We start from the raw sequence: 16,700 nt of genomic DNA on the forward strand, positions 1-16,700 counted from the left end.
CTCTTTAAGAAGGAAGTCTTAAAGGTGCAGGAGCAGGCTGTCCCCCTGAGCCACAAAATGAGCCGGTGCGGAAGAAGACCGGCGTGGATGAATAGGGAACTATTCTTGAGGCTCCAGGAGAAAAAGAGAATCTGCCTCCTGTGGAAGAAGGGACAGACAACCCGGAAAGAATACAAAGAAGTTGTTAAGATGTGCAGGGAGAAAATCAGAAAGGCTAAAGCCCAGCTTGAACTCAACCTGGCTGCTGGGGTAAAAGAGAACAAGAAACTCTTTTCCAAGTTTATCAACAGCAAGAGGAGGACCAGGGAGAATCTCCATTCTCTGCTGGATGAGGCTGGCAATGTCACCACTGAGGATAAGGAAAAGGCAGATGGTCTGAATGCCTTCTTTACATCTGTCTTTAAAAGACAGACCGGTTATCCTCAGGTTTCTCTACTCTCTGACCTGGCAGCCTTGGCTGGGGAGCAGACTAAACCCCCCACAATTCAGGAGGAAACTGTCAGAGACCTGCTACTCCAACTGGACTGCCACAAGTCCATGGGACCGGATGAGATTCACCCGAGAGTGCTGAGGGAAATGGCGGAGGAGATAGCCGAGCTGCTTTCCATCATCTATCAGCGCTCCTTGTTGACGGGTGAGGTCTCAGAAGACTGGAGGCTTGCCAGTGTGACTCCCATCTACAAGAAGGGCTGCAGGGAGGATCCGGGGAACTACAGGCCTGTTAGCCTGACCTCGGTGCCAGGGAAGATTATCTGCTGGGAGCAGATTGTCTTGAGGGAGATCACGCGGCACGTGCAGGACAAGCGGGGGATCAGGCCTAGCCAGCATGGGTTCACGAAGGGCAGGTCCTGCTTGACCAACTTGATCTCCTTCTATGATCCAGTGACCCGTCTGGTGGATGAGGGAAAGGCTGTTGATGTGGTCTACCTAGACTTCAGCAAAGCCTTTGACACTGTCTCCCACAGTATTCTCCTCCAGAAGCTGGGAGATCGTGGCTTGGACAGATACATTCTTCACTGGGTAAGGAGCTGGCTGGAGGGCCGGGCCCAGAGAGTGGTGGTGAATGGAGTTAAATCCAGCTGGCGACCGGTAACGAGTGGTGTTCCCCAGGGGTCGGTGCTGGGGCCTGTCCTCTTTAATATCTTTATTGATGACCTGGATGAGGGTATTGAGTGCACACTCAGTAAGTTTGCAGATGACACCAAGCTGGCTGGAAGTGTTGATCTGCCTGAGGGTAGCGAGGCCTTACAGAGGGATCTGGATCAGTTGGATAGCTGGGCTGAAGCCAATGGGATGGGATTCAACAAGACCAAATGCCGGGTCCTGCACTTTGGCCGCAATAACCCCAGGCAACGCTATAGGCTTGGGGCAGAGAGGCTGGAAGACTGTGTAGAGGAAATGGACCTGGGGGTGTTGATTGATGCTAGACTGAACATGAGCCCGCCGTGTGCCCAGGTGGCCAAGAAGGCCAATGGCATCCTGGCTTGTATCAGAAATAGCGTGGCCAGCAGAAACAGGAAAGTAATTATCCCCCTGTACTCAGCACTGGTGAGGCTGCACCTCGAGTACTGTGTCCAGTTTTGGGCCCCTCGCTGTAAGAAAGACATCGAGGCCCTGGAGCGTGTCCAGAGGAGGGCAACAAAGCTGGTGAGGGGTCTGGAGCACAGACCTTATGAAGAGCGGCTGAAGGAGCTGGGGTTGTTCAGTCTAGAGAAGAGGAGGCTCAGGGGAGACCTTATTGCTCTCTATAACTACCTGAAGGGAGGTTGTGGTGAGCTGGGGGTCAGCCTCTTCTCCCGGGTGACTAGTGATAGGACGAGAGGGAATGGCTTCAAGCTGCGTCAGGGAAGATTCAGGCTGGACGTTAAGAAGTACTACTTCTCTGAAAGGGTGGTCAGGCACTGGAATGGGCTGCCCAGAGAGGTGGTGGAGTCACCGAGCTTGGTGGTGTTTAAAGAGCGTTTGGATGTTGTGTTGAGGGACATGGTTTAGCGGGAACCATTGGTGAAGGGCGAATGGTTGGACTGGATGCTCCTGTGGGTCTTTTCCAACCTTAGCGATTCTATGATTCTAAGTTGAAGGAGGGAAGATTTAGGTTGGATGTCAGAGGGAAGTTCTTTACTATGAGAGTGGTGAGGTGCTGGAATAGGCTGCCCAGAGAGGCTGTGGCTGCTCCGTCCATCCCTGGAGGTGATCAAGGCCAGGTTGGATGGGGCCCTGGGCAGCCTGTTATTGGTCTAGTATTAAATGCGGAGGTTGGTGGCCCTGCCTGTGGTTGGGGGGGGGGGGGGGGGGGGGGGCGGCTGGAGGTTCATGATCCTTGAGGTCCCTTCCAACCCAAGCCATTCTGTAATACCTGTAAGCTCCTTTCAAGTACTGGAAGGCTACAGTGAGGTTTCCCCAGAGCCTTCTCCAAGCTAAACAAGCCCAGTTCCTTCAACCTTTCTTCATAGGAGAGGAAGAAGATACCTACTTGCTTTTTGTCTGTTTGATTGTTTATTTTTGGTGGTGGTGGCAATTTTTTTTTTATTGGAGAAAAAAGTGAAGTCTTTGAATAGAGATAAGCCTGTGATCAGGACTGCAGGTGGGATGTAGCATGTTCACCTCCACGTGTTGTTAATGTTATCGGTATGGTTCCTGTGCTTTTTTTCTTGAAGATGGAACTCTTCTTGAGATATATCAGAGTATTCACTACCTTTAACAATCTGAAACCACAGTTTTTCCACTGCTGACTTCCTAGCATACTTGCTGTACATTGAGGTAAACTGCTACTCTTCAGGGAAGAAATCTTGGACTCCTTGATGCTAACAAGCATCCTTGTGTAAAAGCTAAAAGTTTTATATGGGAAACAGAAGTGCTGATTTAGCTCGTTAGTTTCTCTTACCAATTCCTCTCTTATTTCAGCATGAGGAGCCAAAGCATCTCATCAGTGGCTGCAGGGGTTGAGGGGAACCTGTTCCTTTTTATTTGCAAGCATAGATCAGAGGAGTTGCATGTTCAAAAAATTGTCTAGCTCAATCTAAAATAGGGCACGTTTCTTGTTATGTGTTTAAAAATCAAAAGGAAGAGTTAGCAGCTCTTTTTGTTTGTGTGTTGAGTTACATTGGTTTCTTTAATCACTTTTGCTAATAATAATCCTAATAATTGGAGTGAAGAGGAGGGGTGCAGAGCATGTGTGTGCTATAATGGAAAAAAATTCCACCTTTGGCGAAGTGGAGACATTCAGATAGTCTTCAAACAAAGTGGTGTCTTTATATTTGCATTTTTTGGGGGGGAAACATCAGTTTGTTTTCCCTTTTGTGGGGACAATAAATTCTTTGTCAGATAACTGTGGGTTGGATCTTATATAAATTACTGGGATGTGGAGGTTTTTGTGAGTCTCTCCACCCCTTGACTACTGTTTACTCTCTGTGAGGTTTCCTCCATGGATTTGAAACTTTCAGATGAGATTGTTTCCTGATCTTAGATAGTGAAGCATCTACCCCTTCCCTCTCCTCCCCCCCCCTCCCCCCCCCCCAACTGCTGTCCTTTAGCAACATGAGAACAAGTGCTGGTGGAATTTGTTTACTGCAGTACCAAAACAAGAATACAACAATAGTGAAATAACTATAGAGAGGAGACACTATAACCAGCATCTGAGTTTAAGTGGGAAACTATGGTTGGTTTTATAGTGCATGTAAAATAAAAGCTCTGGTGTTTTAATGTTTTACTGAATTCGGCAATGAGTGCTTTCTCTTTAATTCAGAAATGACTGCAAGTGGTATATGACAGGCAAGTGGGCAGATAAGCCAGCAGCACTCCTGCCCTACTAGAGAGGTTTGGGATGCAATGGAGAAAACAAAGGAGTCAGAAGGTTTAAGGAGATGAAGCCACTCTCAAAAGCTGGGCTAGAAAGATCCTTTATTCTTCTGCCTGCATCAGGCAGCAAACGTCTGAGAACGGGGAGAATCCAGGTCAGGGAAAGCTGGCGTGAGAGATGGCCAGGCAGCCTGTACTGTGGGTAGGGCTGTCTGGACTAGTCTGGGACTAGACAGAAAACAGTCATTAATGCTGGATTTTGTGCTGCAACGTGGAGTAGAATTACATCATCTGCTGGGACAGCAGACTGGGAAGGTGTGTGCGTGTCCAGAGGGATGGAGTCGGCCGAAGTCGCTGAAGTTACATCAGCCAGTGGTTGGTCTGTTCTTGCAGTGCTGATGTGGCTTCCGCTGTCAGAGCGTCGGGGATTGGCTGCTGCAGGTCAGCTGGGGCTGCCTCCGCAGCCCTTGGGGGAGCCGTCTCTGCCTCCCGGTTTCCCTGCAAGTTGCTGCTTCTCTTAGAGATCTCTTTTACAGTTTCAGTCGGAGGGATCAGGTATGGAAATTCAGGTGGATCTAAGCATTCTGACAAGAAATGACACGTGTAAATGTCACTGGTAACTCTGCACAAGTGATTTGCCTGCTCTTCTATTTTGCTGAACTAGAATACCATCTGTGCACGAGTGAGTTCTGCTGCTTGTTCATAGTGTGAAATGCTCGGCTCCTTACCTTGCCCTTTTCAGGGAGGTTCTGGTTCTGCTTCCAGCGCCTTGCTGTACAAACCTGCTTGTGCTGCTTAAGCGATTTATGTACAAGATAAAACAAAAGGGATCAATACTGAAATTGTGCAGATGTTATCTTTGGAGTACTTAAGATTGGAAATATTTGAACAGTTTTTGCAGGTCAGTGATAGGTTTCCATTCAGTTGTGCATTACAGACTGCCGGAATGAATTCTTGATAGAAAAGAATTGCATGATGCCTGTTGCTTTGAAATGCCTGTTCTCTCTGTGTATAAACTTCTGTAGAGCCTCAACAGAGCTATTGGTTAAGTATTCTAAACAGTTTATTTGCTGCTTTTCTTTATTTCTCTCTAAATTTCTCTCTGGGAAGGCTCTTGTTTTTGAGCTATGCTAAGAACTATGAAGTTTTTTTTTTCTTAGATAAGTTTTAGTTTGTAAGTTAACAAACCTGTTTAAATAATGCAAAGCCTTGAATGTTACGGGGGATTTTCTTTTTTAGTGTTATGCTGTATAAAGTCTTGTCTCACTGAAATTGTGTACGTTTGCTGGGAACTTGATTTACCTCTTCCTTATTGCTTAAGTGCAGTGCTGTATGGCTCCTTCTATAGGATAGTGGTTCTTTTAGGGAAAAAAAAAATCAATTTCATAGGTTGTTGTGAAAGGCACCAGTTTAAGGATTTGAGTCCTCCATTCCACTGCAGATGACGTGGGGAAGTTGGCTTAGTTCTTGAAATCGATCTGAAACGCATTTAAACGTAGTAGGCTATTTAACAACTCTTTTGAAAACAGTAACTTCATGAAAGCTAGTCACTAGCAATGTTTCCCGTGAGATAGCATAAGGACTACTTTTTTTTGCTTAAAGTTATGATGGAAGAATGGCATTTGTAAAATACTTTTGGAGACTAGTTTGCAGGAAGTAGGTTTTCTTAGTAATGGCTTCAAGCTGCGCCAGGGAAGATTCAGGCTGGATGTTAAGAAGTACTACTTCTCTGAATGGGTGGTCAGGCACTGGAATGAGCTGCCCAGAGAGGTGGTAGAGTCACCAACCCTGAAGGTATTCAAAGAGCATTTGGATGTTGTGTTGAGGGACATGGCTTAGAGAGAACCATTGGTGAAGGGTAAATGGTTGGACTGGATGATCCTGTGGGTCTTTTCCAACCTTAGCGATTCTATGATTCTATGACAAAAAGATTTTAAGTCAATGCTAGAGTCTTGTACCTAAATAACACATTTTGCATTTATTTTTATTGATGTCAGTCTGTTGTCTCCCTCCTCCCCGCTATAAGGTTTGAATTCCACTCCCCCCAACCCTCTAATATCTTTTGGGTTTTTTGGTTTGTTATGGAAGAGCAGAACCCTTACGGGTATGAAAATTCTGGAAATGGTGGTGGAACAGAAAGTGAGAATTATAGTAAATTCCTAATCCCTGACTCAGTGAGGCGGGAGAGAATTGTTCTGCAGCATTAGGGAACTGGGGCGGTTCAGTCTGGAGAAGAGGAGGTTCAAGGGAGAGTTTATCACACTCCAGAGCTACCTGAAAGAACTTTGTAGTGATAACTGATAGGAAGTGAGGAAACAGCCTCAAGTTGTGCCGTGGGAGGTTTTGATTGAGTACCAGGAAGAATTTTTTGACAGAAAAAATGGTCAGGCATTGGAACAGCTTGTTCAGGGAAGTGGAGGAGTCACCATTCCTGGAGGTATTTTAAGAGCTGTGTGGATGTGGTGCTTAGGGACGTGGCCTAATGGTGGACTTGGTAGTGTGAGATGATGATCGGGCTTGATGATCTTAAGGGTCCTTTCCAATCTAAATGATTCTATGATTTACAGAGCGCCCTGTGATCTAGCTGTAGTTTCTGGCAGCATCATTCCTATGTCACATACCTCCTTTTTTTGATGTCTGGTTCTGTCCTTTGCCAGCCTATTGGACTGCAAGCATCCCCTAGAGACAAAACGAAGAGTCTGCAGGGAAGATGATGTCTGATAGTGAGTGGCAGGGTGATCTTAGAGGTGGGAGAGTCAAATGGTGAGACATACGGACAATGGGAATTTTATCCCCCAGAGTCATATACCTGAAACACCTAAGTGACAGAGAGCATCTGAAGTGAACGCACCACCCACTGCCTCCTTGTGCTAACATCCACTGGTTAGTCTCCATAAACATTCAGCAAACATCAGTGGATGTCAATGGGTGCAATTTTTGCTGCATGGAGGGATTCAATTCCACATCTTTGTTTCGTAAGCAGTTCCGTGTCAGATGCTATTTTGTCAGAATGCCCACATGCTGCACAGCAAAAAATGTAATGGGATATTGGTGAGAAGGCTTAGCCTCTACTACCATCTGCCTCTGACTTTGTGGGCCAACAGAATAAAATAGGAGGCATTACTCTCGAAGCAGTCCTCATACATTGAACAGGGCTGTGATTCATGGAGAAGTATAGTTGATGTTTTGTTGTGGTTTGTACAGATGATCCAACCTGCTTTCACTTTTTTCCTCCAAGCTTCTCCATGGACAAAGTTACAACTTTCCTCTATTGTAGGTATGTTCACTAAGAGTCTTTCACATTCTTGGCTATTCTGGGGAACTCTGTTTCATTCTTCATCTTTAATAATAATATTCTGCCAGCAGGTAAGGAAGAGGAGCCTTCAAGTTTCCTAAGCTGTGGTATGAGTGTGAGGAGAGAGTGGGCTGTTCTTGCACAGGAAAATTGCATTAAGACTGTACAGGGAAAAAGAAGAGTTCTATCTGGATGGGTGGGTTGGGGGAGGAGAGAAACATAGATGGAAATCCACTGATATTTAACCAGTTTCCCCATACCCTTCCTTTTAACTTACAGGTATCCTTGATTTGCAGAAGGCGTCTCAAAATGTCGTGTCAAGCTGCTCTGAACCCTCTTGTCCGTTCCCCTGGATGGTGCTTTGTGTTATCACCACATGCCATCGCAGCCGTTTCCCGTTTCTGTATGTATGAGAGAAAGCGCACGTTTCTAATAATGTTAATCAGTATGTGTCCAGGCGTGCCTATGCTTTTCCCTTATGCTAAAAGGAAAATCCCCTCATTAACATCATTCAAAACTTATGAACTCTGGAGTGAGCTGCAATTGAAGCTGTACTTTTGCTGTTACTTTCTTCCTTAACTTGGTAATATTCAGCTGGGTGTTTGAGCAGGTGTGTTTTTCATTCTAACATTCTTTCAAGCAAAGAATGCCAGTAAAAGCACTTTTCTTTTAAAGTTCTTTATGTTTCTACCTGATACCTTCTTGGAAAATATGGTCTAATGATACCTGATGCCCCATCCACGTTTTAAGTCCACAGATTTCTTGAATAAGGCACATGTTGCAAGGTTTGAAGCTAAAATTTATTTGGGTTATTTAAAAGTAAAAAGATACTTGCAGGAAATATAAGTACATAGATGCCCTATAGATAGCAGTTAGGAATATGACACGTTTGTTGTCATTCTCTGTTCTGTTACAAAAACCCAATTAGAGAGAGCCATTCAATCTTTATTTGATTAGGGTTTTGATATAGAGAAGAGAGGGGTAGATTGGCTACTACATCAAGGAGGAATCTGTAGAATAAAAATACTAACTATTTATTACCTGTGCATGCACGATTATTGTTCTGTGGATACTTATAAGGATTATTAAATCACGAAATCCTGAAAATTCTTTTTTTTTTTTTAACCTATAGCTCTGTGACTTCTGCATTTGTCATTTTTTTTAAACGTGCTGCATTTTTCAAAGTCAGTAAAACAGTCATAGTTCACATTGTGAAAACTATTCCTTAGCATTGCAATAATCAGTATCCAGTGTTGGAGCAGCTCTAGGAGCTTCATCAGCTACATTCTGAAGATGGATAGAGATTTTTTTTCTTAGTTATCTTATTTTCTGCAATATTTCTGTTGTGATCCTGTTTGGTTCTTGTGTATTTAGAACTGCTGCATCTTTACTTCTGGGAAGAAAGCCTCATGCAGATTACCTGAAAGAATTTACAGTGCCACATACTTAAGTCTTGTTCATTTGTTTTCCCTTTCTTATTAAGGAAGTGAAACTGTTGGCAAGGTACTTGATGCAAAAAACTGGAATGCCTAGAAACCTGTTTGTCCAAAATGTTGACTGGATGGCTATATTAGTTTCTGCCTAATTTCACTTGAGGCAAATTAATGGATTTTCATCATTAGAAATGTTTTTCGTGCATATCAGAGCTGATTTCACATCTCACTGTGGTATAAAATAACCAAAAAAAAAAAAAAAAAAGATTGGTTAGCATAGTAATAGAGCTAGGTTAGCAATTAGAACTTAATTAAGCGCAGATCAAATTCTGAGTTTGTTCTAGAACTATTGTCCTTTTCCTTGCATTTCTGAAAACGTGCGATGTGTTCTTAGATCCTGGCTATCCCTAAACAACTGCCTTCTTGGAAGCTTTTAAGCCTTGAAGCTCTTGCCGAGAGATCTGAGAACACTTAAATTGTATTTACTTTCTGTTCATACTGTGTGGGATAGACAAATACTGCATGAAAATGTATAATGTTGGAAGAACAGTTAAACTTTTCTTCCTTACTTAGTACAGGTTTATTTACACTTACAAGTATTCCTTCATGAAAATGAGAAACAAATAAAATTACTCTCTAAATTCTGTTTTCTACTTTGTACAGAAGAGTGGCAAGTTGGTATAGTTCTCAGTTATAATTAGTCATCTAAACTTCTACATGTAAAACAAACAAAACAGATTTCTTATGTAAAACATTGTTAAATGCCAGGCTTCTCTTTTCTGTAGTGCTGTGTTAATTCCTGTCTTACTCCAGCAGAAGTAACTACCAGATTACTCATTTTAGGTTATAAATGAATCTGTTATACTATTACAGAATACTAAAACTAGACTGAATAAATTAAATAAAATCAGATAAGATCTGCCCATGGCATAAGATTCAGTTTACTGTTTACTAAAGAAGTATCTGCATCTTAAGATATTATTTTGGTTGAGATTGAATTTGTACCATCTTGTCTAGGATGTACTTTTGGTCCCAAGGTATAGTGTCAGTAGCCATTTCTCTCTGTAATAATGTCAGAATTGTTCTCCTCTTTCCTTACTGCACTGATGCTTTTCTAAAAGCTGACCTGGTTTAATGCAGTTCCTGAATAATAATGTGTGAAGAACTAGATAGAGGATAAGGCAACATGGTTTCAAAAAATACTTTTAAAGTAATGTTGCAAATAACACTCCTTATGCCTTTATGCACACCTTGACTGCAGATAAAAGCATCTTCACCATTGCCTCTCCAGACACAATTAAGTGTGGCTCTGCAAAACCTTATATAGTTTAGTATACTGGAAGTGCTTGTAATCTGCTTTTACTCTCTCAATTTAATTTGGGACTTGTTTTTATGTGTTTGGATCAACATCTTTGTCAATTAGAAAGGATCCAGACTGTTGCTTGTCATTTGTACCTTAATAGATACTACTCTGTTTAATCTGCTGTGCTGATAATGGGCTGGTTTGCCTTACGATCCTTTGTAAGCTTTTCATAAACAAAGATTTTGCTGAGAAATATTCCCTTGTTCATTGTCTTAAATGAGATGTAAGCCTTGTGCATGTTCTATCTTACCTGAGTAATGCTGTGACTGTCTCTGCTCCTTGCAATACTTGTTCATACTGTAGGTGGGTGGCTTGCAGTTCATATATTCATCATCCCCCTTCTGCTGCCCCCAGCTTAGCAACATGAGAAAGTATCTGACTTACAGGCTTCGTAAAAGCTGTGTTTCTTTTCTTTTCTAGCCGTCAAGCTTTCTGCTGTACCATAAACAGGAAAACTCTTTAGCTGCATCCAGTGAGTCAAAGCAAAGGAGAGTGTTTTTAAAGCTAACACTTGTACTTCTGTTGTGAATTGGATGGGCTATTTAACAGCATCATTCAGTCTTGTTTTTTAATTCCCAGAGTCAAGGTTCTAACATCAGATATTGCTTTATGTACCTTAGGGATGGTTAGTGCTGCTAGAAAATCGTTCACTCACACTTTATTTCAGTGTCTTCAAAGCTGGCTTCCTACTCTCTGTCACTGAGAGGTGTGTCACAAGAGAGCCTTGGAAAGGGAAGAAATGTTACATGACTTAAGGGACTTGGAAGTCTGAATTAAACACTTAAAACCATATTTTTTTTCTTTCTTTAACCACAGATCTCCCTCACCATACCCAGAGTTTAAGGAATGAATCCATCCGTTGTTGGAGCAACATCCCATTTATCACCATGCCACTCAGCCGTGCACATGGCAAATCATTTGCACACCGCAGTGAGCTGAAGCATGCAAAGCGGATTGTAGTGAAGCTGGGCAGTGCTGTTGTGACAAGAGGAGATGAGTGTGGTTTAGCCCTTGGCAGGCTGGCATCTATTGTGGAGCAGGTAATTTTGTAACTGAAGTAGAATGGTTGTTTTAACTTCAGATAGTTGGTCATTGTTGGATGGCAGAGAAAAATGCAGGAAAAAATCATAAAGCATTGATGCCCCTTTAAAGCAGTGCATTGGCATTTCACTTTTTAATTCCCCTGTGTCTTGGCAGCATAAACTATGTAACTCAGCGTGGTGAGTTGATGCTAGCCAGCAACTGAGGAACCATACACATGCTTCCTGTTTCCCTCTTCAAGCACCCACCACTAGTGGGATTGATAAGAAAACACTAAAAGCAGAAGCAAGAAAACACATGGGTTGAAGTAGAGGTAATTTAATAAATGAAGGAAAGACGAAAAGAAACATGATGCAAAGGCAGTTGTTCACTCCCTCCCACGAGCAGACCAACACCCAACTAGTCCATGCATATGGCCACTTGGAAAGGCAACTTCCTTCCTCCCCTGCTCCAACTCATTCGTCTTCTGTTACCCCGGTTTCTTTGCTGAGCATGATGTTAGATGATATGGAATATCTCCTCAAACAGTTCATGTCATCTGTCCCAGCTGTGTCTCCTCTGAATTTCTTGCTCACCACTAAGCTACTTGCTGGCATGGGGCAGAATAGGGAAGAACAAAGCCTTGATTCTGTACAAGCACTATTCAGCAATAGCAAAAACACTGGTGCATTATCAACATTTTCAGTCCCAAAATCCGTTAACAGCACCATATGGGTTTTTATGAGGAAAGGTAACTCCATTCCATCAGACTCAGCACAGAAAGAACTATTCTGCACAGTTTTTTTTTTTGTTTTTTTTTTTAATGCAATAAATAAAACATGACTCAGGCACTAGTTGGGTCTTCTGGGAAGGTAACACTAAAGTATATGAAGTTTGTAGACTCTTAATTACTTGAGCATTTGCAAATTTCCTCCAGGAAAAGCTTGTAACCTCACTACTTATAGGAAGAGCTGATGGGATCAACTAATGGACTGGTTCTGCCAAATGAAATGAAGACTGTAAGGGGATTTGGGCATGTCTTCTCTGTGAAGTAAGGTTCACATAATAGATTACATTCATGTAAGACATTTGGCTATAGAGCTTTGAAAGCGTCCAGATACTTTTCTGGATGAAGCGGTAAAAAGCTGTACTCTCAAGAGTTAACTTTTTCGTTCCTTGAATATAAAAACACTGTATAATAACAGCTGTGAGAATGGATGGTGAATAAGAAAGTAGGTGGAAGGTACAGTTGATACCTTATGACTTTTCTGTATCTTATTTTTGTTATCTGTAGCAATGGAATTAGAAGTCCAAGAGTTATAGAAGTGTTACCATGTGATATGTATTGTGAGGATTCAGTCATGAGTCTGTCATTAAACTGATATTGTGGAGGAAAAAAAAGAAAATGGTAGCAGAAACTATGGATGATCTATGGATTGCATGCAGTGTTTTATGTAGCTCCTAAGCAGTAAGAAAAGTGAACAGGAGCATCTTTGAAGATGGTTGCCTTGCTTTGTACATCTATTGATAAGCAGAACACTTATGCCAGCAAGAATTAGTGAGCTTAAGATATCTGTAATGCCCCGAACTGTCAGGCTAGCAATGATCATACTCTGCATCCCAGTTCTTGTTCTCTGTACTTACAGGTGTCAATGCTGCAGAATCAGGGCCGAGAGATGATGATTGTCACCAGTGGTGCTGTAGCTTTTGGAAAACAGCGGTTGCGTCATGAGATCTTGCTTTCTCAGAGTGTGAGGCAAGCACTTCATTCAGGCCAAAGTCAGCTAAAAGATATGGTGAGTGATTGGCAACAGTCCCACTTTTCTTTGAATGGTGGTTAGAACCTACTTAAGTCACTGCCTGACAGCTGTTCTTTATTTTTGTAGGCTATTCCAGTCTTGGAGGCCCGAGCCTGTGCAGCAGCTGGCCAGAGTGGACTGATGGCCCTATATGAAGCCATGTTTACACAGTACAGCATCTGTGCAGCTCAAGTAAGGGATTCCTTCTCTCTTAGGCTTATTTGCTACTTCACTCGGTGATGGAATTGTTCCTGGCAGCTGTTGGTCGTAGTCAACGTGGGTTCATGAGGCGAAAGTTATGTTTATTTAACGTAATTTTCTTTGATGACAAGGCTACCTACTTGGTCGACCAAGCGAGGCCAGTTTGGGATTTCAGCAAAGGTTTTGATATTATTTCTCACAGTATCTTTCTGGACAAGATGTCCAGCATGCAGCTAAGCAAATAAGTAATACAATGGGTGAATAGTTGACTGACAGGTGGGATTTAAAGAATTACAGTAAATGTAATTGCATCAGGCTGATGGCCAGTCATATGTGATGTTCCACAGGGCTTCATTTCAGGGCCAGTTCTCTTCAGTGCTTTTAGGAATGGTCTGGATGCAGGACTCAAATGCATAGAATCATAGAATCACTAAGGTTGGAAAAGACCCACAGGAGCATCCAGTCCAACCATCCGCCCTTCATCAATGGTTCCCGCTAAACCATGTCCCTTAACACAACATCCAAACGCTCTTTAAACACCACCAAGCTCGGTGACTCCACCACCTCTCTGGGCAGCCCATTCCAGTGCCTGACCACCCTTTCAGAGAAGTAGTACTTCTTAACGTCCAGCCTGAATCTTCCCTGACGCAGCTTGAAGCCATTCCCTCTCGTCCTATCACTAGTCACCCGGGAGAAGAGGCTGACCCCCAGCTCACCACAACCTCCCTTCAGGTAGTTATAGAGAGCAATAAGGTCTCCCCTGAGCCTCCTCTTCTCTAGACTGAACAACCCCAGCTCCTTCAGCCGCTCTTCATAAGGTCTGTGCTCCAGACCCCTCACCAGCTTTGTTGCCCTCCTCTGGACACGCTCCAGGGCCTCGATGTCTTTCTTACAGCGAGGGGCCCAAAACTGGACACAGTACTCGAGGTGCAGCCTCACCAGTGCTGAGTACAGGGGGATAATTACTTTCCTGTTTCTGCTGGCCACGCTATTTCTGATACAAGCCAGGATGCCATTGGCCTTCTTGGCCACCTGGGCACACGGCGGGCTCATGTTCAGTCTAGCATCAATCAACACCCCCAGGTCCATTTCCTCTACACAGTCTTCAACACCCCCAGGTCCATTTCCTCTACACAGTCTTCCAGCCTCTCTGCCCCAAGCCTATAGCGTTGCCTGGGGTTATTGCGGCCAAAGTGCAGGACCCGGCATTTGGTCTTGTTGAATCCCATCCCATTGGCTTCAGCCCAGCTATCCAACTGATCCAGATCCCTCTGTAAGGCCTCGCTACCCTCAGGCAGATCAACACTTCCAGCCAGCTTGGTGTCATCTGCAAACTTACTGAGTGTGCACTCAATACCCTCATCCAGGTCATCAATAAAGATATTAAAGAGGACAGGCCCCAGCACCGACCCCTGGGGAACACCACTCGTTACCGGTCGCCAGCTGGATTTAACTCCATTCACCACCACTCTCTGGGCCCGGCCCTCCAGCCAGCTCCTTACCCAGTGAAGAATGTATCTGTCCAAGCCACGATCTCCCAGCTTCTGGAGGAGAATACTGTGGGAGACAGTGTCAAAGGCTTTGCTGAAGTCTAGGTAGACCACATCAACAGCCTTTCCCTCATCCACCAGACGGGTCACTGGATCATAGAAGGAGATCAAGTTGGTCAAGCAGGACCTGCCCTTCGTGAACCCATGCTGGCTAGGCCTGATCCCCCGCTTGTCCTGCACGTGCCGCGTGATCTCCCTCAAGACAATCTGCTCCCAGCAGATAATCTTCCCTGGCACCGAGGTCAGGCTAACAGGCCTGTAGTTCCCCGGATCCTCCCTGCAGCCCTTCTTGTAGATGGGAGTCACACTGGCAAGCCTCCAGTCTTCTGAGACCTCACCCGTCAACAAGGAGCGCTGATAGATGATGGAAAGCAGCTCGGCTATCTCCTCCGCCATTTCCCTCAGCACTCTCGGGTGAATCTCATCCGGTCCCATGGACTTGTGGCAGTCCAGTTGGAGTAGCAGGTCTCTGACAGTTTCCTCCTGAATTGTGGGGGGTTTAGTCTGCTCCCCAGCCAAGGCTGCCAGGTCAGAGAGTAGAGAAACCTGAGGATAACCGGTCTGTCTTTTAAAGACAGATGTAAAGAAGGCATTCAGACCATCTGCCTTTTCCTTATCCTCAGTGGTGACATTGCCAGCCTCATCCAGCAGAGAATGGAGATTCTCCCTGGTCCTCCTCTTGCTGTTGATAAACTTGGAAAAGAGTTTCTTGTTCTCTTTTACCCCAGCAGCCAGGTTGAGTTCAAGCTGGGCTTTAGCCTTTCTGATTTTCTCCCTGCACATCTTAACAACTTCTTTGTATTCTTTCCGGGTTGTCTGTCCCTTCTTCCACAGGAGGCAGATTCTCTTTTTCTCCTGGAGCCTCAAGAATAGTTCCCTATTCATCCACGCCGGTCTTCTTCCGCACCGGCTCATTTTGTGGCTCAGGGGGACAGCCTGCTCCTGCACCTTTAAGACTTCCTTCTTAAAGAGCAGCCAGCCATCTTGTACCCCTTTACTCTCTAAGACCGAGCCCCAGGGGACTCTTCCTACTAGTCTCCTGAACAATTCAAAGTCTGCCCTCCGGAAGTCCAAGGTAGCAGTTTTGCTGTTCCCCCTCCTGCCTCCACCAAGAATCGAGAACTCTACCATGTCGCGGTCACTCTGCCCAAGACAGCCCCCAACCTCTACACCTCCCACCAGACCTTCTCTGTTTGTGAACAGCAGGCCTAATGGGGCAGCTCCTCTTGTAGGTTCTCTTATCACCTGCATCAATAAGTTGTCCTCCATACATTCCAGAAACCTCCTAGACTGCTTCTTCTGTGCTAAATTGTATTCCCAGCATATGTCAGGAAAGTTGAAGTCCCCCATGAGGACAGGGGCTGGGGATCGCGCAGCTTCCGCCAGCTGCTCATAGAACAACTCATCTGTCTCTTCATCCTGGTTTGGTGGTCTATAACAGACACCGACCAGGATGTCTGCCTTGTCGGCAATGCATATGAAGTAAATTTGCATATGACACTGCAAAGTGTTAGGAAGGGATAGAGAGGCCATGCAGTGACATATTAACAAAGTAGAGGTCTGGACCATCACCATCTGCATGAAATTTAACAAGAGCTAAGACTAAATTCTGCACCTGGAACAGGACAGCCCTGGATTTACATACAGACTTGGGGATGAGAGGCTGGACAGCAGCCCTGCAGAAGGGGATTGGGTGGGTTCTGGTCGGCAACAAGCTGGAATTAGTCAGCATTGTGCCCTGGTAGCCAGAAGGACAGAGTGTGCCCTGGAGCGCATGAAGCATAACATTGCTAGCTGAATCAAGGGAAGAGATTGTTCTCTCCTGTTCTGCTCTGCTGTGACCTCACCTTGAGCACTGTGTGCGATTTTGGGCAACACAGTTCAAGAAGGATGTAAAACTGTCAGTGTCCAAGGGAAGGCTGTGAAGTTGGTGAAGGTCTAGAGAGCAAGAATATTTCTCACTTGCATTCTTTATCCTTTAAATGTGGCTTGTGTTATTGTTTGGTGACCCAAAGGGCTTGATTGATCTGTTATGGTGTTGGTTTGTATGTAGGTAGCTCCTAGAATAATGCTTCTTATTTATTTCCATGGAAACTACAACAGATACAAAGAGCACAAAAATGGTGTTTGATAGAGCAAATTCTCAGCTACAAAATTCTATTTTTCAACCTAGTCTCCACCATTAGCTATGCATTTTCACCAGTGGTGACTAAGAGCCTGCATGTTGTGCATGTAAATATC

At 44.3% G+C, this 16,700-nt stretch overlaps 1 protein-coding gene across 15 annotated transcripts in view; it reads left to right on the forward strand.

The window, feature by feature from the left end:
• ALDH18A1 (aldehyde dehydrogenase 18 family member A1) overlaps positions 1 to 16,700 on the forward strand; it is a 45,166-nt gene that overhangs the window by 4,547 nt on the left and 23,919 nt on the right. For 2 of the 15 annotated variants that reach the window (XM_046943191.1, XM_046943194.1), the window contains exons 1-6: positions 4,261 to 4,353; positions 7,037 to 7,075; positions 7,373 to 7,496; positions 10,706 to 10,929; positions 12,556 to 12,705; positions 12,796 to 12,900. In XM_046943191.1, the coding sequence (XP_046799147.1) occupies positions 7,403 to 7,496; positions 10,706 to 10,929; positions 12,556 to 12,705; positions 12,796 to 12,900 (573 nt within the window). In that variant the 5' untranslated portion in view covers positions 4,261 to 4,353; positions 7,037 to 7,075; positions 7,373 to 7,402. Of the gene's footprint in view, positions 1 to 4,260; positions 4,481 to 7,036; positions 7,076 to 7,372; positions 7,497 to 10,309; positions 10,362 to 10,705; positions 10,930 to 12,555; positions 12,706 to 12,776; positions 12,901 to 16,700 lie in introns of those variants that run through there. The other 13 variants (XM_025151989.3, XM_040703152.2, XM_025151986.3 and 10 more) reach the window with 9 other exon arrangements.

Source organism: Gallus gallus, chromosome 6 (assembly GCF_016699485.2).
Source record: "Gallus gallus isolate bGalGal1 chromosome 6, bGalGal1.mat.broiler.GRCg7b, whole genome shotgun sequence".
NCBI lineage: Eukaryota > Metazoa > Chordata > Aves > Galliformes > Phasianidae > Gallus > Gallus gallus.